Here is a 21,740-nt window from a genome sequence, read left to right on the forward strand (position 1 = left end):
CTTCAAAAGTGATCGAGGAATCTAGGATACATGTAAACTCACGACCAAATGTTTCACCCACTCACTTTGTGGTTGTGCACATGGCTCCAATAGTTGCCCCACTAGCCAATGGGGACAGAAACAGCATTCTAGAACAACTTTAAGGATAGTACACTTGTTTTATTACTGGTAGTCAGATATGCTATGCAACTTATCATCTCTGGTCAGCACCCAAGGTGAGGATCCATCCCGGGTCTCTGGCGCTGTAAGGCACCAACTCTACCACTGCGCCACCGAGCCGCCCAAAGTGTTATTTGGTGCTGGAGAGGGAATGGAGGAGGGGGGGGAGCCAACTTCTGGTGGCGGGAGATCTGCAGAAGAGTGCCAGACAATCATTGGTTGAGGTATAAGACAAGAAAAGTACTAAATTAAAAAGTCTCTGGTCTCTACAATGGAAGGGGGTTGTGGGGTTGCGCAGGTGGGTTGGCGAAACGCGGTAAAATGTGGAACGCAAGTCCAACCAATAAATTATAATTCCAGGAACTTCTTGGTATGGCCAAAATAATGTGATGCAAAGACCCAAAAGGAGCATTGCAGAAGAATTGACTGTATGCTGTACTCTCCTACTCTGAGAATGCATCACCATTACAAGGATGACGCAAAGCAACTGGGGAATGACTGTATGTTTCACTCCAGGTGGGGTAACAAAAATACATTTTCAATTAAGGACACTGAGGGGGGAGAAAAAAACAGCATATCTTGGAAGTTATCTCTCAAAATTAATATTACAAATTAAAGTCCATCTGCCTGCCCAGCTGGATGCTAAAGATCCACCGTTGCATTTAAAAAGCAGCACTAATGTGCTCCCAATATCCTGGCCAATAATTTCGATGGTTTAATGGCCTCTTTATCGTCACATGTACCAGGTACAGTGAAATATAGTTTTTGCATGCAGCTCAGCAAGACAACCAGTGTACATAAACACAATCCGCTGGACAGTATAGAATGTACAGAACAGTTCACCGAGTCCTTATGCAAGAGGTGCCATTTTGGCTCAATTTTGCAGTCCCAGCTGCAACTGGCCACAATGGCCCATTGCAGCGGTCGCTTCCATTTTGGTTGTCCTGACAACCGATGTCCCTCTCCTTGCCTGGCCCACTTCAGCAATTGTTCCATGAGGTGGGGGGGGGGGGGGGGGGAGAGCCTCCCGCAGTCGACCTCGAGGGTCGGCTCAACCAATAATTTACCCTCAACCAAATTGTCAAAACAGCTCATCTGTCAATGCCCTTCATGATAGTTTGTGGCACCCAGAAGTGCATAATGTGTCCATCATACTGGCCGACATATAACAGTGACTGCATATGAGAAGCACTGCATTGACTGCAATGTGGTTTGATCCATCCCTGTGCAACAAAAAAAATAAAAAATAAAAAGCTGGGAATTCCAGTTCAGTTCTTTTTCCACATATCCACAGTTCCATTACCACATCAGGCTGACCAAAGTGGATACACCTCAGAGAAGTGCATGAGTGAATTGTGGCCTGTTCAATTGGTAGGAGCAGAGCCTAATGCATATTCACTTAAAACTCTTGTTGGTTGGTTCAGAACTAAAAAACAAATATTCCGTCATTTTCTATTTTTTGAATCCTTGAGGTATTTATGTTCCATTATACTTTAAATGTTACAAACCCCCGCACCACCCAACAAATGTCAATATTCACCATCCTCTTTAAATGGATGGGAAAGTAAAGCACCAATTCAATTTCAATGATTTGAGGATTTTTCTCCGTCACTGTACATGTATAGCTCAACTTGAGCATTTAGCTGCTCCTCAAGAGCTTTATTTTTGGCTTGCTCTGGCCAGATTTTTATTTCACTTTTTACATATCACAAATTAAGGAAATACCGTTCTTGGCTGAAATCTCTGCATCTGTGGTAACTCTCTGGGATAATTTAACCAGCTTCATCTCCCTCATTCCTTTAAGATGGAAAGCCAGCTGGCGTACATGTACAGGTTTGAGTTTGCACTTAAAGTCTACCTCACAATTCCATTTGGACCTATTTTTAGTTTGCCCGGATCCAAGCTGCAGCATGGAAGAACACAGAATGATTAGAATGTAAAGTTGTGCCATATTTCTCCAGTTCTATTTCAGGTTTTTTTCTTGCAATACACTGTTGATACCAAAAAGGTGTGCTCATTAAGAACGACATATGCAAGGCTTATTTCCAGTATTCCAATTATGTTCCTAATCAATTCTGATGTCATGTGGTACACAAAAATGCTGGAGAAACTCAGCGGGTGCAGCAGCATCTATGGAGCGAAGGAAATAGGCAACGTTTCGGCCCGAAACGTTGCCTATTTCCTTCGCTCCCTAGATGCTGCTACACCCGCTGAGTTACTCCAGCATTTTTGTAGACCTTCGATTTTCCAGCATCTGCAGTTCCTTCTTAAACACTGATGTCATGTGGGCTGGATTAAGAATGAAACAGAATACAAATGACTGTGGATCTTGTACACATTAGAGGTAGAGCGTGGGAATTTACAGATCTGCGTTGCATCTCCTCACTGTATCTTGAAACGTCTACATGCCCCGCTCTCCCCCTAGATCTCCCAATGCTCCAATTATATTAACAGAGGTTCAAGGATTAGTCCATTGAGCACCAAAACAGCCAGTTACTAACATTCATAGTGGATTAGTTACTCAACACAAATAATAAGCCCATTTATAATATCACTGATTCCATTAGCTCCCCCCCCTTAGGTTTTTATCCATGCTGATAAATTGTGTTAAACCTTTTTGAATGTCAACATTTACATAAAAAGGCAAGCAAAACAATTCTGAAGGCAGGCGAAACAAAGGTAAAAAGTATGTAAGTGCACAGTGGCGCAGGGGTAGACATGCTGCCTTGCAGCGCTTGTAGGGTTCGATCCCGGCTACGGGCTTTTGTCGGTATGGAGTTCGTATGTTCTCCCCGTGACCGCGTGGGACTTTTCCGAGATCTTTGGTTTCCTCCCACACCCCAAAGACATACAGGTTTGTAGGCTCATTGGCTTGGTTTAAATCCAAATTGGGGGGGGGGGGGGGGGTGGGGGGGGGTGTGTGTGTCTGTGTCTGTGTCTGTCTGTGTGTTTAAAGGGCCTGCCCCACTTGGGCATCATTTGCGCGTCACGCAGGTGGCGTGCGAAGATTTTGTGAATCCCAAAATCCTGGGGCGCCGAGCGTGACCGCGCGTCACTGCCTAGGTCACCACGCGCCATGCACGCATCACGTTCGCTTCACGACGCGTGCGTCGTGACACATAAATGATGTTGCATAAATGACGCCCAAGTGGGACAGAGCCTTAAGATAGTGTTAATGTGCAGGGATCTCTGGTTGGCGCAGACTCAGTGTGCCCACGGGCCTGTATCTGCGCTGTATCTCTAAACAAAACGGTGTATTACAATGGAGTAATGATAATGAAGCTAATGTTCTAGCCGCTTGTCAGTCATAGGGTGACACAGTGTGGAAACAGGCCCTTCGGCCCAACTTGCCCACATCTTTCAGTTTTCTTAAGAAAATAAGTTTCTTACTTTGCAATGGCTTCATCCCGGTCACTGAGAGCTTTCTGAAGCTGCCTGCCATGTTCCTTTTCTTCAGTTGTCTTCAGCGTGTCTCTCTCATCTTTCACTGCATTCATTTCAACTCTCAGCATCACCACCTGCACGGAGGATTCATTCAGTAAGCTAGAGTTTTACAATTTGGTAAATCTTACACAGCGAGGGGGAAACATTTTCTCAATTGCCTGCACCAAAATAGAGCTGCAAATTGTATTCTGCTTGTGAAATTAGGTATCACCGACTTCATTGGAACTGCATTTCAGCAGTGAAGTACAACACACACTTAAACAGAATAGATGGTGAGAGTTGGCAAGGTGCAATATAGTCAAGTTTAATAAGATTGTACTAGAATTGATTATGGTAAAAACTGGAAACAAATGCGGTATGATCATATTACTTCTATTGCTAAATTTGGAAGATAAATTATTGCCCTCTACCTGGCAATGAGGTACATTCCTAAATGGGTGCAACTTTAAAAATGGCCTTCTTGATTGGCACCCCATCATTCATTCTCAATGTTCACCCACTCTCTAATGGTCCTGGGCCTCCTCCACTGTCAGAGTGAGGCCCAATGCAAATTGGAGGAACAGAATCTCATATTTCACTTGGGCATGTTACACCCCAGCAGTATGAATACTGACTTCTCTAACTTTGTAACCCTTGCTTTCCTTCTCTTTCTCCATCCCTTCCCATTCCCCAACTAGTCTGACTGTCCCCGATTACATTTTATCTCTATTTGGTTTGTCGTCACCTTCTCTTAGCTATCAATGATCTGTTCTACATTTTCCTTGATCTCATCCCCTTTGATGTCTCGGTTTCACACCTTACACTTCCTTACCTATGTCTCCTTTTCTCCCCTGACTTTGTCTGAAGATGGGTCTCGACCGGAGGCATCACCCATTCCTTCTATCCAGAGATGCTGCCGGTCCCGTTTTGTGTCCATCGTCAACTATAGCAACATTGTTTATCATTGACACGGTGCACTGGAGCAGTTTGATAAAGCTCCATCATGAGATCTCTTAAATTTGCAACCTCCGTCACTCTAAACGAACATGGTGGCAGGATTATGGAAATGCCATTTCCAACAAGATTCCTCATCACTATCAGGCCTTAATATTTGGAACTTCCCTACCAAATATGATTGTGCGGATATCTTCATTTCACACCTCCAAAAAGCAATTAGAGCTGGGCCATAAATGCTCGCTTATCCTACATTTTTGGAAATAAAATGTAAAAATCCTCTGATAATTCTTTAGCTTTAGCATGTAGTCTTGTGTTCTAGTTTTGTCTTGCTGCCACTTCGTTTTTATTTATGTTTACTGTTGCTGTAGTCCTTTTATACTTTCCACTGAACCAGGTTTGTCCTTTGCATGGACAATGGTAGAGTGAGCGACATTTTGGGCCACGAGGTAGAGGGTTGTAGTGAAACTCTATTTTACAGCATCACGTCAGCGCCATATTTTGTGCTGATAAAACCCATTCTATTTAGCCTGATGATTGCATGACATAATATGATTATTATGCACAATGGCACAGCGGTAGAGTTGCTGCCTTACAGCGCTTGCAGGGTTCGATCCCGACGGAGTTTGTGCGTTCTACCCGTGACCGCGTGGGTTTTCTCCAAGATCTTCGGTTTCCTCCCACACACCAAAGATACACCGATCTATAGGTTAATTGGTTTGGTATTGTATGTGTAAATTGTCCCCAGTGTGTGTAGGATAGTGTTAATGTGCGGGAATCGCTGGTCAGCATGGACTCGGTGGGACAAAGGGCCAGTTTCTGCGCTGTATCTTTAAACTAAACTTGACTTCCCGATTGACCCGTTCTGATGAAGGATTTCTGACCTAAAATATTAATTCCACTACTCTCTCCACAGATACTGCGTGATCTGCTGAGTGTTTCCAGTTGTTTTCTGTTTTTAGCTCAATACTTCATGTTGGTCTCACCACTCCCTCCTTGAAAATGTGCCAGACTCTCCGATCCCAAAAACAGTCGGCCATGTGCTGTACTCTGGTTTCCCGTCATCTGCTCTCAACTCAGCTACAAGTTCAGTCAAGCTTGTGATCGAACTCCTCATCCCAACCTCAGGAAAGGACCAAGTACAGGTCCACCACAGATTTTTCGGCATCCTCAGTCCCAGAGCCTTTCTGGGTTATACGTTTTGCCGGAACAACAGATCTCTCGGGGTCTGAGAGGAGTCCGCCGAGGGGACCAAGATACCGGCCCGCGAAGTCAAACATGGAGGTCAGCTATGGGAACAGATCTGCCCGCTCCGGCTGGGCCAGAGTTCCAAAGCCTAGGCCGCAGGGGGCAAATTCGGCCTGTTGATCACCTGTGGAAGTTAGCTATGGGAACGGGTATGCCGGATCCAGCCGGGCCGGAGTTCCAGAGCCCCGGCAACAGGAGGCAAATATGACCTGCTGATCGGCACGGAATTCCCGATGAGGCTGCTCCCGATCCGGTGCGCTCTCGTGATTTTGTCCGGATTAAAGGACCACCAGTTGCCGGAAAAATCGGTGGTGGACCTGAAGCACATTTGTCAACTGAACGGCATCAACACCAATCCAATGCTCCAATCCTTTCGGAGGGTAACATACCGTAGATTCATTTCCATCGAGAATGTTTTGGATCAGGCGTTTGAGCTCATGCAGTGCTGTGTGGAGGCTCCCTGTCGGGATATCTTTGGCAGAGGAGGTGTCAGAAGAATCGTCCATGGAAGAGTCAGTGGAAAGTGCAGAGTCTGTGATGTCATTTCCTCTCAGGTGTGAGCAGAGTGAGCGCACCTGACTGTATGCCTCCCAGAGTTCCACTCTCAGCTGTGGGATAAGAAGAACAAAACTGTGAACCATATGAATGGAACATACAGCAGAGAAAGACATCTGGAAAGTGCAGGAGCAACTGAGCAAGTCAGGCAGCATCTCTTGAGAACATGGATAGGTGATGTTTCAGGTCGCGACCCTTCTTCAGACATGATCTTAGACACAAAGCAAACCAATCCTCAAAAAAAATAAATGTCTGAAGCAACGAACCAGGCTGGTCTCGCGTTGTAAAAAGGCCCAAGCAAGTCCCATGTAGCCTAATGGACAGCGCCAGCCTTTGGAGCCCAATAGCTAGTAGCAGGCTCATGATAACAGGTGTAGGAGGGAACTGCAGATGGAGTAACTCAGCGGGACAGACAACAACTCTGAAGAGAAGGAATGGGTGACGTATTGACTCAGTCTGAAGAAGGGTCACAACCCAATATGTCACCCATTCCTTCTCTCCAGAGATGCTGCCCGTCCCGCTGAGTTACTCCAGCATTTTGTGTCTATTTCTCATGATAACAGCATGAGTCTGCCCAATGAGGCTACACAATGAGAGACAGTCCACATCTTTGACACAAGCTGAGCCGCAATTATAATTGACATCATCTCAAGATACATTATACTTTATTAATTCCCATTCTTGATGCGGCTTTATAAATGACTGTACTTAGAGTGCTCATTCAGTTACACTTCAAATGTGAATAGACATTTTTGCCTCCACTGTTTGGCTACCAGTTCTTCTTTCGGATTTGGGCAGAAGGGTCCTGAACTGAAACGTTTTCCATTTTCTCCAGCGATGCTGCCTGACCTGCTGAGTTACTCCAGCACTTTGTGTCTTTTATTGCCTAATTAATAGGGAAATTGCACCAGAGGGAGCTGTTCTGATGGGATGGATTTCACTTGAATGTGCTCAGACTGGTGAACTGAATAATGAAGGCTCAAGAAAAAGTGCCAAAATTCAATAGCCATTACGGAGACATGGTTGCAAAATGGACATGGGTCGGAATTAAATATTAGAGGGGTACTTACCTTTCAGAAGTTAGGCAAAATGGAAAAGGAAGTGGAATAGCTCTAATAATTAAAAAATATGATAAAGGTTGTAGAAAAAAAGGATCGTAGCTCGAAAATCTCAAGAATATTGTCAGTTTGGACAAAGCTAAGAACATCAATGGATAGAAAACATTGGTAGGGGGAGCTGTTCATAAACCCTCACACAGCAATGGTGATGCAGAGCACAGTCTATGTCAGCAAGTTAGAGATGCATTTAACAAGGATGATGAGGAAGTTTAATCTACTGTACATTCATCAACTTGTGCAGGTCTCCCAGAATTTTGTAAGCATCAATAAAATCTCCACCCAACCTGCTCTTTTCTAAAAGAAAACCACTGTAGATCTAACCCATCATTATTCATAGCTGGACACTGTCCATGCAGAAAATATTCTCACCTTTTCTGCACGCTCTCAGTGGCAATATTCTTCCGCCAAGTACTGATTAGAATCATACAGTTGGAGAAACTCAGAGGGTGAGGCAGCATCTATGGAGCGAAGGAATAGGCGACGTTTCGGGTCGAGACCCTTCTTCTTCAGACCCGAAACGTCGCCTATTCCTTCGCTCCATAGATGCTGCCTCACCCGCTGAGTTTCTCCGATTTTTCCAGCATCTGCAGTTCTTTCTTAAACAGAATCATACAGTTAACTGGTTATCTCAGGAAATCGTGACTGCCATGCTCCAGTTTCCTACACATTGCAAAGGACGTGGGCTACAGGTTAACCATCTTCTCCAAGTTGCTGGGGAAAGTATCTGCTGGCCTAAGGTTGGTTCATGAGTATACGAGACAATAAATTGCAGGGAAAAAGAGGAAGAATGAGATCAATGCCACTGCAATAGAACTCCCTCTATGTTTCAAGAAAATCCAAGAAGCATACAATATGAAAAGGATTGTCGTGCCACCGAACACGATGGAAGGTGTTCTTGTTGGAACAAACATGGAGGTGACATGAAAGCCAGCACTGTTACACTCATGTAACACTGTAGAAATGATATTTCGTTCAAACCTAGGTTTGAGTGACAATAAATTGCATTCTATGAGATCTTTCTGAATATTTCTTAGTACCTGTTCCCTCTCCTGCTCCAGTTCCTCTGCCTCCATGCTCTGCTCGATTTCAGACAGTAACGATGTACTTGTTGGACCCACACTACGCAGGCTCATCTCCTCATTCATTTCATCCACTTTCATTTGAAGCTGCCGGTGGGACATACGTACTTCGCGGAGTTCTAGTTGGTTCTGGTGTAGCTATAAAATCAAAATACAAGGCAGGGTATGAGACTTACTTCTGCATAAAAGGCCGAACAGGCTAATTCCAGTTATGAGCCTAATTGCAATCTCGTTGATATTGGGCTTTCCCTTGGCAACAAAACCGGACCATCTTTCAGCAAAAAATACATTTTCATTTCCTTATCACATCTCTAACTATTACAGTCAACGTTAATAAAAGTGTGTGAGATTTTAAATAGTTTAACATTTTAGAAATACCACTTTTAATATACTGCCATTTTTTAATGACTGTGCCCACGTATTGTCAGAGGGAGTATGAGTGGGTGGATAGTGGATTCATCAAGATCCTGCCACTCATGCCCTTCTGTCTCACAATATCTCAACCCCTTTCACCCAGCTTCTTCCCCACCCACTCCACCTGCCCACCACTCACAGTCCCTTCAGGTCTTCAATCCCCACTGTTCACCTTTTCCCACCACTCTTGCCTTATTTGGTCCTATACTTTCCTTTCCCAACATGTTTCATCATCATCTGTAGCTCCTGTTTACCTCCACCGATCACGTCCCAGCTTCTGTTGTTATCCCCACCCGACCCCATCCATCAACATGCTACTCCTCACTAGATCCACCTATTCCGTGCCAGCTCTTACTCCTCACCCTCATCTATTTTTCCTGCCCATCACCCCTCCACTCCCTCTGCCCATTTCCCGCTGTATTATTTCTTGTTTCATTTAGTTTAGAGATAAAGCACGGAAGTAGGCCCTTCAGCCCACCAAGTCTGCACCGACCAGTGATTCCTGTACACTAGCGACTGTCCCACCTACTGGGGACAATTTACAATCTGTACCAAAGCTAATTGACCTACAAACCTCAACGTCTTTGGAGTGGGAGGAAACCGTCCGTAGCACCTGGGGAAAACCCATGCAATCACGGGGAGAACGTACAAACTCCGTATAGACAGCACCCATAATCAGGATCGAACCTGGGTCTCTGGCACTGGAAGGCAGCAGCTCTACCGTGCCGCCCTTGTTGTTAAAAAAATTATTCGCTATGTTAATCATTTGGTAAACACCAAAACAAAAAGTGTATTTCAACTTTCAGGATAGTGTGGGTTTTCAGTATTGTGGAAATGCAGCAAAACCTGCCGTTATACAGTCCCTGACTTGCAAAAATCCATCCAATATATGATGCTGTTGAACAGTCACATAACACAGAGCTGAGCAATTTGCAAGTTCAAGTTCACATTTATTGTCACATTGTCCCAATATTGTCATTTTGCTTATATTCCTGAGAATTTTAATGCTCATAATGAAAGTTAATTCTTGGCCTTTTGTCAAGAATGAAAATTATTCATAATCATAATCATACTTTATTAGCCAAGTATCTTTTGCAACATATGAGGAATTTGACTTGCCATACAGTCATACCAATAAAAGACACACCAAATACTTTTAAACATAAACATCCACCACAGTGACTCCTCCACATTCCTCACTGTGATGGAAGGCGAAAAAAAGTTAAATCTCTTCCCATCTTTGTTCTCCCGCGGTCAGGGGCCTCGAGCCTTGACGGGACGATCTTGGCTCCCGTCACCGGCAGTCAGGCCCTCTGCATCGGAGCCATCAAGCTCCTGCATCGGGGGGGGGGATGTCAGCTCCCCGCGATCGGACCCCGGGTTGGGGAAAGTTGAACCTTCTGTGTCGTGGTAGCTTCCCGACTGTCTACACCCGAGACTGCGAGCTCCGCGACGATGAAATCTGCAGGCCGCGGTTGGAGAGTCAATCCCAGGCAAGGGATCGGCTCCAATGGCAAGTCCACGCCCCCACCGTGGGGTCAAAGTCAGTCCCGAGCAAGGCCTCCAGCACCATGATATTAGGCCGCAGAGCGATACGATCCGGAAAACAAACGCATCTCCGGTAAGGTAAGAGATTGAAACAAAAGTTTCCCCGACCCCCCTCCCCCACCCCCACCCCCCCACATAAAACAAACCAGAGAACATTAACACAAACTTTTAATTTAAAACTCACTAAAAATAACACACAAAAAACCCGAAAAAACAGACAGACTGTTGGCGAGGCTGCCATCGTGCGGCGCCCCCTGATGACAATTGTGGGCAAAATCTGAACATTTTGTGCAATTAGAAATGATATATTCATGGGGACGTATAGCCTACCTGACCAACAGAGATAGGGGACTGGAAGGCGTGCTCCCAAACCAGAAAATCAGACTGGACCTGACAAAATCTTCTGGATCTCATTCCTGGGGTCTGTTTCTGGGTGAGCCCCAGAGGATAAGAAGGAAATCAAGTCCTACCTCCATTCTACAGCTGCAATCCCCACACACCACCTCCTGCTCATTAGCTCTTGAACTTTAACCCAGCAGCTACAATCATTGAATCAAGTTCTTAAAGGGACAGACCACAATGCAAGCTGCACCATGTTAGCTGTTGAAAGTGTTTCTACTGAAAGAATGCAGCAGTGATGCTCTGAGGAAGTCAGAGAAACATGGACAGTTCGCACAGGAGACATATCGTAAGGTCATATGATAGGAGAAGAATTAGGCCATTCGGCTACTCAAGTCTACTCTGCCATTCAATCATGGCTGATCTATCTCTCCCTCCTAACCTCATTCTCCTGCCTTCTCCACATAACCCCCAACACCTGTACTGATCAAGAATCTATCCATCTCCACCTTAAAAATATCCACTCACGGCCTCCACAGCCTTCTGTGGCAAAGGATTGCACAGTTCCTCCACCCTCTGACTTCCTGTGGGAGGAGAGATATGCCTGCATTTTGTGGGACTCTACGATGCAGGTGGACAGCTGTGCCAGTGTCTGTTCGTGCAGACTAAAAGAGAAGTAGCCGAGGTCTCCTGCACATGAATATCGAGCTAGGGTGACCTTCCTCTGCATAAGAAAAATGAGATGTGACAGAGACCAGCAAACCTGAAATGAACGCGAGACTAGAAAGCAACACGACCATGATCTTGATCTCCATGTGCAAATAGTCAAGACATTCATGCGATTCTTTATCTGAAGGTACACAAGATTACAGAGCTTCGATGGTGCAGTGATAGATTTGCTACCTTATTGTGCTAGAGACCCGGGTTCCATCCTGACTACACGTGCTGTCTGTATGGAGTTAGTACGTTCTGCCTGTGACCGTGTGGGTTTTCTCCGGGTACTCAGGCTTGCTCCACACTCCAAAGACATACAGGTTAATTGGTTTTGATAAAATTGTAAATTGTCCCTAGCGTGTAGGACGGTGTTAGTGTACGGGTCAGCACGGACTCGGTGGGCCGAAGGGCCTGTTTCTGCACTGTATCTCTAAAGTCTAAATGCTGAATAAGGACAAATAGACTTCGAGTGCTGCTCAGTAATGTGGCGATAAAAGCTGACGATTGAATGAGGAAATCAAAGCCATCATTTACCAAAGAGAGATTGAAAACCTTCTTTGCAGATTAATTTTACGCTGCTGTTGATGGGAACTGTACAATAAAAAACAATGCCATGGTAAACAGAAAAAGGGATGAGAAATTTCCCATTTTTTGCAACAATCTTTCAATTATTAAATTCTTGTGTTCCAAATGGATTTCTGACTTCCCAGTCTGCCATTGTCGACAGGCTGTAAATATTTACTGTCCCGTCAGTCCCACAAAGTCTGGTTCAGTCCTGTCTAGCTGCTGACTGCTCCGTGGCCCCCCTGGAAACCCAGTGACATTTTCTAAATCTTAGGATCAGCACTTCTATTTCCTGGAAATCATGCTATTTAAATGGCCCAGGCATCAATAAAGAATGCTACACTGAAAGTGACAATCTCATTTTCAATGTGATTTTCAGTGAAATCTGACAACATTGTTCTGTGAATCTTTTAAGTGTTTAGTTTAGAGATACAGAGCAGAATCAGATCTTTCGGCTCACTGGGTCCACACCAACCAGCGATCCCCGCACATTTGCAATATTACCAAGCCAAGTAACCGACAAACCTGTTCGTCTTTGGAGTGTGGGAGGAAACCGGAGAAAACCCACGTGGGAGAACGTACAAACTCTGTACAGACACCATCCGTGGTCGGGATCGAACCTGGGTCTCTGGCACTGAAAGGCAGCAGCTCTACCACTGCGCCACCATGCCTCACAACTTAAGATCTCTATCTTTATAATGTTTTCATGAACAGCATTAAAGTGACCACCAATTTTACTTTAAGGCTGTCAAAAGGTGGCAATGATGCTTCTTGCTAGTCTTTTATTAAAATACACAAAATATCTGTGCCTACCCACTTATCACAGTAAATGAGGTTATTCAATCCTTCCAATCGATGTGGCTCCCAACAAAACAACTCCACCAATCTTTTTCCCTCTTCTTATTTCCCTGTCATCCTGCAACTTATTTTCTCTTGCGTCCCAATAAACTCTTTGATTATTATTTTTTTGCTGCTATTCCAACCTTTCACTTATTAAATTCCAGCCTTGCAAATGGGGTTTTCCTCTTCCCAGTCTACCATTGTAGGTAGACAAAAGTGCTGGAGAAACTCAGCGGGTGCGGCAGCATCTATGGAGCGAATGGAGCTATATCCAGGCTGTGAGCACTGGCTGCCCCTTCTGATTTTTTGCTACTTATGTACAGTAAGGGGTGATTTACAACAGGCAACTAACCTACAAGATAGACACAAAATGCTGGAGTAACTCAGCGGGTCAGGCAGCATCTCTGGAGAAAAGGAATAGGTGTTATTTCGAGTCGAGACCTTTCTTCAGACTGGCCAACAAGTATGTCTTTAGCAAATTGGAAGTCTCAGGTGGAAACCCATGCGGTAATAAGAAGCGCTTAGTTCACACAGACTACACCCAAGATCAGGGTTGATCCCGGATCTCGTGAGCACTGAGGCAGAAGCGCTTACTGCTAAACCAGCATGAGCATCTGATTTGACACAAAGTTCTGGATTAACTCTACGAGACAGGCAGCATCTCTGGAGAGATAGAGAATCCTTCACTCCAGAGATGCTGCCTGTCCCGCTGAGTTACTCCAGCATTTTGTGTTTATCTTTGGTGTAAACCAGCATCTGCAGTTCCTTCCTACACATGAGCCACTGGTTCGTGGTCAGCTTGGAATGGTTAGATCCATCATAACCAGACTGAAGAGATATATTTTAATTAGCACATCTGGCACTTGAAACCATCCTCCCATTTTTTAACGCATTATCCAAGGTTTCTGGATCCTCTGTTCAATTGCCTTGGGTACTGCTCCAAATTTCATCTGCTCCTCTCTTATCGAGACATCTTGATTATTACCCATTTTGCATTCTATTTGCCACAATGTGACTGATCCTCTTGGATATAAAAGCAGAAATGCTGGAACTGAAAGTACCACCATATGCATCATCTTGTTTCATTTTAAAGATGACTGAAATCCTGTATGTTAGAAGTTATTGGTGATTCATCCGTGACTCATTCACTGTTGCTGCAGTTCTATTTTTACCCACTTCCTCTAAACCTCCTGATTTTTCTGAATAAACTTGGCATCCTTACCTCTAGACACGACTATTCTAGTACACTCCTCAACCAATTTCCTTGTTCTAGGCTCTCTAAACGTGAACGTATCCAAATTACTGCCATCCACATCCCAACTGTACAGTGGCACAGCGGTAGAGTTGCTGCCGTACAGTGCTTGCAGCGCCAGAGACCCGGGTTGGATCCCGACTACGGGTGCTGTCTGTACGGAGTTTGTGCGTACTCTTCGTGACCTGCGTGGGTTTTTTCCGAGATCCTCAATTTCCTCCCACACTTCAAAGACGTAGAGGTATGTAGGTTAATTGGCTTGGTAAATGTAAAAAATGTCCCTAGTGTGTGTAGGACACCTGTTTTTTTATTATGGCATAATCTGCATAGATTGATGATAAAAAAAAAAGAATTTAATCCATTTTAGAATAAGGCTGTAACGTAACAAAATGTGGAAAAAGTGAAGGGGTCTGAATACTTTCTGAATGCACTGTATATTCAAAATGGTTGGAGTGTACATAAATTGAGAACTTACACAGCACATGCACCATTGTCTATAACTTGTATACCAAGAGGAATGACTACAAGGAGCAGGGAGATGATGGTGGAGAGAGTCAAAAGCTTCCAATTCCTTGGCGTGCATGTTTCTGAATCCAAGCCTTTCACTATTCATCTTAATCTATCTATATTAGTAAAAGTCTGTTCTTGACCGGTTTTGGCCATCTGTGCTGCGATTTCTGAGAGAACGCCGCCACCTACGGCCGTCATTTTTGGCCATCTCGCTCAGAGCCCCCCTCCGCCGCATGTGTGCCGAGGATTTTTCGCGTCTATTAAAAATGACAGAGATATTAATGTTTTTACAAAATTCCCCATTCTCTCTGCTGCCCCCGCTTGCGGCAGGGGGGAGGGACTATAAAACCAGGAAGTGGTTTGCCTCAATCAGTCTCTCATCAAGATGGAGCTCTGCCAATTAGTCTCTGTCACTCTGAGCTCTGAATGACACTGAACAAATTTCTTCACACCTGTGAGTAAGTACCCTTAATGTGGCTTGAAAATGAAAATATGGTTAGTTTGAAATAAAAAAGCACTGCCTGCAATTGGTTGTTTGGGGGGTTTGGGTCGAAGTAAAAAGGCACTCTCTTTCTCTCTCCCCACCTCTCTCTCTCCCTATCCCTCTCTCTTCCTCTCTCTCTTCCCCCGTCTCTCTCCCTTTCTCCCTCTCTCTCTCCCCATCCCCCCCCCTCTCCTCTCCCCCTCTCCTCTTCCCCCCCCTCTCCTCTCCCCCTCTCCCCATCCCTCTCCCCCTCCCCTCTCCTCTCCCCCTCCCCTCTCCCCCCTCTCCTCTCCCCCTCCCCTCTCCTCCCCCTCCCCTCTCCCCCCCTCCCCTCCCCCCCACTCTCTCCCCCCCTCTCTCTCTCCCCTCCAACCCCTCCCCCTCTCCTCCCCCCCTCTCCTCTCCCCCCCTCTCCTCCCCCCCTCTCCTCTCCCTTCCCCTCTCCTCTCTCCCCCCCTCTCCTCTCTCCCCCCCCTCTCCCCTCCCCCTCTCCCCCCCCCCTCTCCTCTCCCTTCCCCTTCTCCTCTCTCCCCCCCCTCTCCTCTCCCCCCCCCCTCTCCTCTCTCCCCCCCCTCTCCTCTCCCCCTCTCCCTCCCCCTCTCTCTCTCCCTGATTTTTCTCCCCCTCCATGTCCTCCCCCACTGTCCCTCCCCTAAACCCCCCTCCCCTCCACACACCCTTACCCCCTTCCCTCCACCCTCCCTGCTCCCCACCTCTCCCACTCCCCTCACCTCACCCCCCTCTCAGCACACCCTCTCTCTCCCCCCCTCCCCCTCTCTCCCTCCCCCTCCCTGCTCCCCACCTCTCTCCCCCTTCCCCATCTCTCCCCCCTCCCTCTCTCCTCCCCCCTCTCTCTCTCTCCTCCATCCTCTCCCCCACCCTCCCTCCCCTAAATCCCCTCCCCCCCACACCCCCTCCCCTCTTCCCTCCACCCTCCACCCTCCACCCTCCCTGCTCCCCACCTCACCCCCCTCTCAGCACCCCCTCTCCCTCACTCTCTCCTCCCCTCCTCCCCCACCTTTCCCCCGTCACCCACCCTTCCTCCTCTCCACCCCCCTCTCCCTCTTGCCCCTCTCTCTGTGTTTCTGTCTCTCTCTCTGTCTCTGCCCCTTCTCTCTCTGCCCTCACTCTCTACCCCCGACCCCCCCCCCCCCGACCCCCTCTTTAGATGTGACTGCAAGTTGGGGGCTATGCGTCAGTAGATAGTGTGGTTATGGGGTAAAAGGAGCAAATTAATAATATTAATATAATATCAAGGGGGGTAATTAGCGTGAGTGCGGGGGGGGGGATAGTTAGTGTGTGTGACGCTGCATGCCGCCTCCCCCCTCCCCTCCCTCCCCACAACCGCACGTTGGGGGAACAGACCCAACGGGTCTGCACTTGGTCTAGTATGCTATATAATTGGCCCACATCAATGTCAGGCTAACAAGGAATGGGTACCAGGCTTACTTTAAGACTATGATACGAAGCAACAGATTTAATTCAGGTTACAACATCTACACTTGGTTCCAGTGGTAACAAAATCCAATTGTCAATTGATATCTCCGAGGAGTAGAGTGACGGCATCCATATTAAGCATATTCTCTGTATTCATTCCCCTTGGCATACAAGTTATCTGCAAGATGCATGTGCTGTGTAAATTCTCCATTTATATATATATTTCTCATGTACATTCAGTACTGGGTTAACATATGATGAGCGTTTGAAGGCACTGGTCCTGCACTCGATGGAGTTTAGAAGGATGAGGGGTCCCCAGATTGAAACTTACCGAATAGTGATTGGCCTGGATAAAGTGGATGTGGAGAGGATGTTTCCACTATTGGGAGAGTCTAGGACCAGAGGCCATAGTCTCAGAATAAAAGGACATACCTTTGGAAAGGAGACGAGAAGGAATGTCTTTAGTCGGAAGGTGGTGAATCTGTGGAATTCTGTGACACAGATGGCTGTGAAGGCCAAGTCATTGGGTATTTTTAAGGGGCAGATTCTTGAATTGGAAGGGCATCTGGGGTTATGGGGAGAAAGCAGGAGAATGGGTTTGAGAGGGAAAGATAGTTCAGCCATGATTGAATGGCAAAGTGGACTTGATGGGCCGAATAGCCTAATTCTTCTCCTATCCCTTATGAACTTCTTCTTCTTCTTGCGTATGGCATGCACAGCCTAAAGTTGTTGGACAACTTGTTCTATTTGATCTTATTTGATTGTGCACGCCGGGTTGATTGCATTTGTCGAAACAGGGCGGACCACGTGAAGGTTGCAATCTCCCGCCCCCCTTATGAACTTATGAAGTACTTATGAAGCTCCTCACCTGTAGATCCTTATCATGACTGTGTCGCTCAGCCATCAACACTCGTTCCTGAAGTTCCTCCATCGTGCCCTGTAACAGTTCGTTCTCTTCCATCACGACACTGATGCGTCGCTCCAGTTCCCGCTTTCGTTCTGTCAGCATCTTTATCTGAGGTCAGGAGGTAAAATCAGGCATCAGAACATTGCGCACAGCACAGCAACACAATGGAAACACAGTGTGATGGAAAAGGAGGCATAGGCCGTGGATATGGGGCAAATGACGACACGGCAGGTAAGGAAAGGCTACATAAATAGGATAAAGCAAGGTCAAGGGGAAGGAAAGATAAGCAAGAAACAGTAAGCAAAGCAGCTGAAGAGAGCATGGAACAGCCAGAACCGCTGAATATTCAACCCCCCAACTCAACACAATATGTGTAGGAAGGAACATCTCTAGTTTCAAGGAACCCCTGCATGTCCTCTCTCTCCGTCCCTTCCCACCCTAGTCATCCTGTTAATTTTTACTGTTTGTATCGCCTCGTCATCAACTCCTCCACAGCCAACAATGGACCATTGTGGGCTCTTTTGTCCTCGGTGCCGGCTCCGATCTGTTCTGTACCTTTCCATACCTCTAGTTTCCCTCTCCCCCGACTCTCACTCCGATGAAGGGTCTCGACCTGAACCGGCACCTATTCCTTTTCTCCAGAGATGGGGCCTATTCCTTTTCTCCAGAGATGACCCGCTGAGTTATAGTCACAGAGTGATACAGTGTGGAAACAGGCCCTTCGGCCCAACTTGCCCACACTGGCCAACATGTCCCAGCTACACTAGTCCCACCTGCCTGCGCTTGGTCCATATCCCTCCAAACCTGTCCTATCCATGTACCTGTCTAACTTAAACGTTGAGATAGTCCCAGCATCAACTACCTCCTCTGGCCGCTTGTTCCATACACCCACCACCCTTTGTGCAAAAAAGTTACTGCTCGGGTTCATATTAAATCTTTTCCCCTTCACCTTGAACCTATGTCCTCTGGTCCTAGATTCCCCTATTCTGGGTAAGAGACTCTGTGCATCTACCCGATCTATTCCCCTCATGATATTGTACACTTCTATAAGATCATCCCTCATCCTCCTGCGCACCAAGGAATAGAAACCCAGCCTACTCAACTTTCTCTATAGCTCACACCCTCTAGTCCTGGCAACATCCTCGTAAATCTTCTCTGTACCCTTTGAAGCGATAATATCTTTCCTATTGCATGGTGCCCAGAATTGAACACAGTATTCTAAATGCGGTCTCACCAACGTCTTATACAACTGCAACATGACCTCCCAACTTCTATACTCTGACTGATGAAGGCCAATGTGCCAAAAGCCTTTTTGACCACCTTATCTACCTGCGACTCGACCTTCAAGGAACCATGCACCTGCACTCCTAGATCCCTCTGCTCCACAACACTCCCAAGAGGCCTACCATTCACTGTGTAGGTCCTGCCCTTGTTAGACATCCCAAAATGCACCACCTCACACTTCTCTGTATTAAATTCCATCAACCATTCCTCCGCCCACCTGGCCAATCGATCCAGATCCTGCTGCAATCGTTCACAACCATCTTCACTACCTGCAAAACCACCCATTTTTGTATCATCAGCGAAGTTGCTCATCTTGCCCTGTATGTTCTCATCCAAATCATTGATGTAGATGACAAAGAGTAACGGGCCCAGCACTGAACCCTGAGGCACACCACCAGTTACAGGGCCTCCAGTCCAAGGAGCAACCTTCCACCATCAGTCTGAAGATGGGTCTCGACCCAAAACATCACCTATTCCTCCGCTCCGTAGATGCTGCCTCATTCGCTGAGTTTCTCCAGCATTTTTGTCTTCCTTCCACCATCACCCTCTGCTTCCTTCCGTGGAGCCAATTTGCTATCCATTCAGCTATCTCTCCTTGGATCCCATGCGATCTAACCTTCCAGAGCAGCCTACCATGCGGAACCATGTCAAATGCATTATTGAATTCCATGCAAACAACATCTACAGATCTGCTCTCATCGACCTTTTTGGTCACGTCTTCAAAAAAATTCAGATTTGTGAGATTCGGCCTCCCATGTACAAAACCACACTGACTATCCCTAATCAGCCCTTGCCTGTCCAAATGCCTGTTTAACTTATCCCTCAGAATACTCTCTAAAAACTTTCCAACTACAGATGTTAAGCTCACCAGCCTATAGTTCCCAGCATTTTCCTTGCAGCCCTTCTTGAAAAGAGGCACAACATTTACCAACCTCCAGTCTTCCGGCACCTCTCCTGTATTTAAGGACGACTCGTAAATTTCAGCGAGGGCTTCTGCAATTTCCTCTCTAGTTTGCCGCAATATAACTGAAAAGGCCATGGAGATTTGTCTTCCTTCATACACAACAGTACCTTCAGTACTTCTTCGACGGTAACACTGACAGCTCTCAAGACATTTCCATTGACTGCCCCAAGTTCCTCCGTCCTACTGTCCTTCTCCTTGGTAAATACAGAGGAGAAATACTCATTGAGGACCTTGCCCATCTCCTGTGGCTCCACACAAAGGTGACCACTTTGATTCCTGAGCGGTCCACTCTCTCTCTCTCTCTCTCTAGTTACCCTTTTCCCCCTTATGTATTTATAAAATCTTTTGAGATTGTCCTTAATGAAACCCGCCAGAGCCATCTCCTGGCCCCTTTATGCCCTTCTGATCTCCTTTTTCAGTTTACTCCTTAGTTCCCGAAACTCCTCCAGGGATGCACTTGATCCCAGCTGCCTATACCTATCCCATGCATCCTTCGTATTTTTGACCAGTGCCTCAATTTCCCACGTCAGCCAAGCTTCCTGCTTTGCCCTTCACTCTAACGGGGACGTACATATCCTGAGCTTTTGTCAGCACACTTTTAAAAATATCCCACTTGGCCGATGTTCCCTTCCCCTCAAATAACCTGCTCCAGTCAACTTGAGTGACACTTTCTCTCATACCCTCAAAGTTGGCCTTAGCCCAATGAGCATTTTAACATGTGGGCCCTCTCTGTCCCTATCAATAACTATCTTAAACCTAATCGAACTGTGGTCACCAGTCCTAAAAGGCTCCTCCACAAACACTTCATTAACTTGCCCTTCCTAATACTAGATTAGGTGTTGCCCTCTCATGTGTGTGGGCCTCTGCATACTGCTTGAGAAAACTCTCCTGAACACATTTGAGGAATTGCACCCCATTTTAACCCTTCACGCTATGACTTTCTCAGTCAATATTGGGAAAGTTAAAATCCTCTACAACAACCTTATTTGACTTGCAATCTCCTGGCATATTTGTTCTTCTAATTCCCGTTGACTATTCGGGGGTCTGGAGTACACCCCCAAGAAGGTGATCATCCCTTTCTTGTTCCTCAGCGCCACCCATAGAGCCTCACTAGATGAACAATCCGCAATGTCGCCTCTGACCACTGCCGTGACATACTCCTTAACCAACAATGCAACCCCCCTCCTCTTTTTCCCCTCACACCCGTCTCTCCTGAAGCTCCAGTACCCCGGAACATTGAGCTGCCAGTCCTGCCCCTCCCTTAACCAGGTTTCAGTCATGGCTACAACGTCCCAGTAGCTTGTACCAATCCATGACCTAAGCTCATCTGCCTTACCCGTCAGGCCCCTTGCATTAAAATACGTGCTGTTTAAACCAATCGTACATCCTTGCTCTCTACCTTTCATCTGCCTATTCTGCCCACTAACCTTTCCCTCACCACCATCCATACCAACTTCTAACCTCTTACCTGCCTCTGTCTTGTATGAGATCCCACACTCCAGCATTTTGTGTCTATCTTTGGATACAATAGAAGCTACCAACTATGGAACCACATCAACGTTGGTCGGTTGCACTCAGTCGAATGCACATATACTTCTCAAGTGTTAGCATCACAAATGGTCACATTCAGAGCAAATTCCGCTGGACACCGTGGGCAGGAGGGTTACTGTACATGCAGAATTATACGTCGCTGTGATTTTATTTGGACAGGCAGCAGGTCACAAAATCCAGTGGAAGGAATAAAGGATTTGGTTCGGATGAAGAATGATTGACAAATGTTAACGAATCAGATACAAAGGATTAAATACTTACTTCTAGAATTTGCTGCTCCACATCCCCACACAGACCAAAAAGGGGGAAAGAAAACAGAAAATGCAACAGTAATGAGCAGAATTTTTAACATTTTGGTATCGTCTTCATCAAGGGAAGAAAATTATTCTGTCGACA

General features: G+C 46.3%; 1 protein-coding gene across 3 annotated transcripts in view; it reads right to left on the reverse strand.

Moving 5' to 3' along the window:
- Positions 1-21,740, reverse strand: part of bicdl1 (BICD family like cargo adaptor 1) — an 83,767-nt gene that overhangs the window by 11,714 nt on the left and 50,313 nt on the right. For 2 of the 3 annotated variants that reach the window (XR_004415732.1, XM_033043631.1), the window contains exons 4-8: positions 21,606-21,617; positions 17,507-17,653; positions 8,495-8,674; positions 6,174-6,392; positions 3,550-3,677 (exon numbers count right to left, since the gene is read on the reverse strand). Coding sequence is in view for 2 of the 3 variants with exons in the window: in XM_033043631.1 (XP_032899522.1) it covers positions 3,550-3,677; positions 6,174-6,392; positions 8,495-8,674; positions 17,507-17,653; positions 21,606-21,617 (686 nt within the window). In the remaining variant the exon portion in view is untranslated. The remainder of the gene's footprint in view (positions 1-3,549; positions 3,678-6,173; positions 6,393-8,494; positions 8,675-17,506; positions 17,654-21,605; positions 21,618-21,740) is intronic. The other variant, XM_033043632.1, reaches the window with a different exon arrangement.

This window comes from Amblyraja radiata, chromosome 25 (genome assembly GCF_010909765.2).
Source record: "Amblyraja radiata isolate CabotCenter1 chromosome 25, sAmbRad1.1.pri, whole genome shotgun sequence".
NCBI lineage: Eukaryota > Metazoa > Chordata > Chondrichthyes > Rajiformes > Rajidae > Amblyraja > Amblyraja radiata.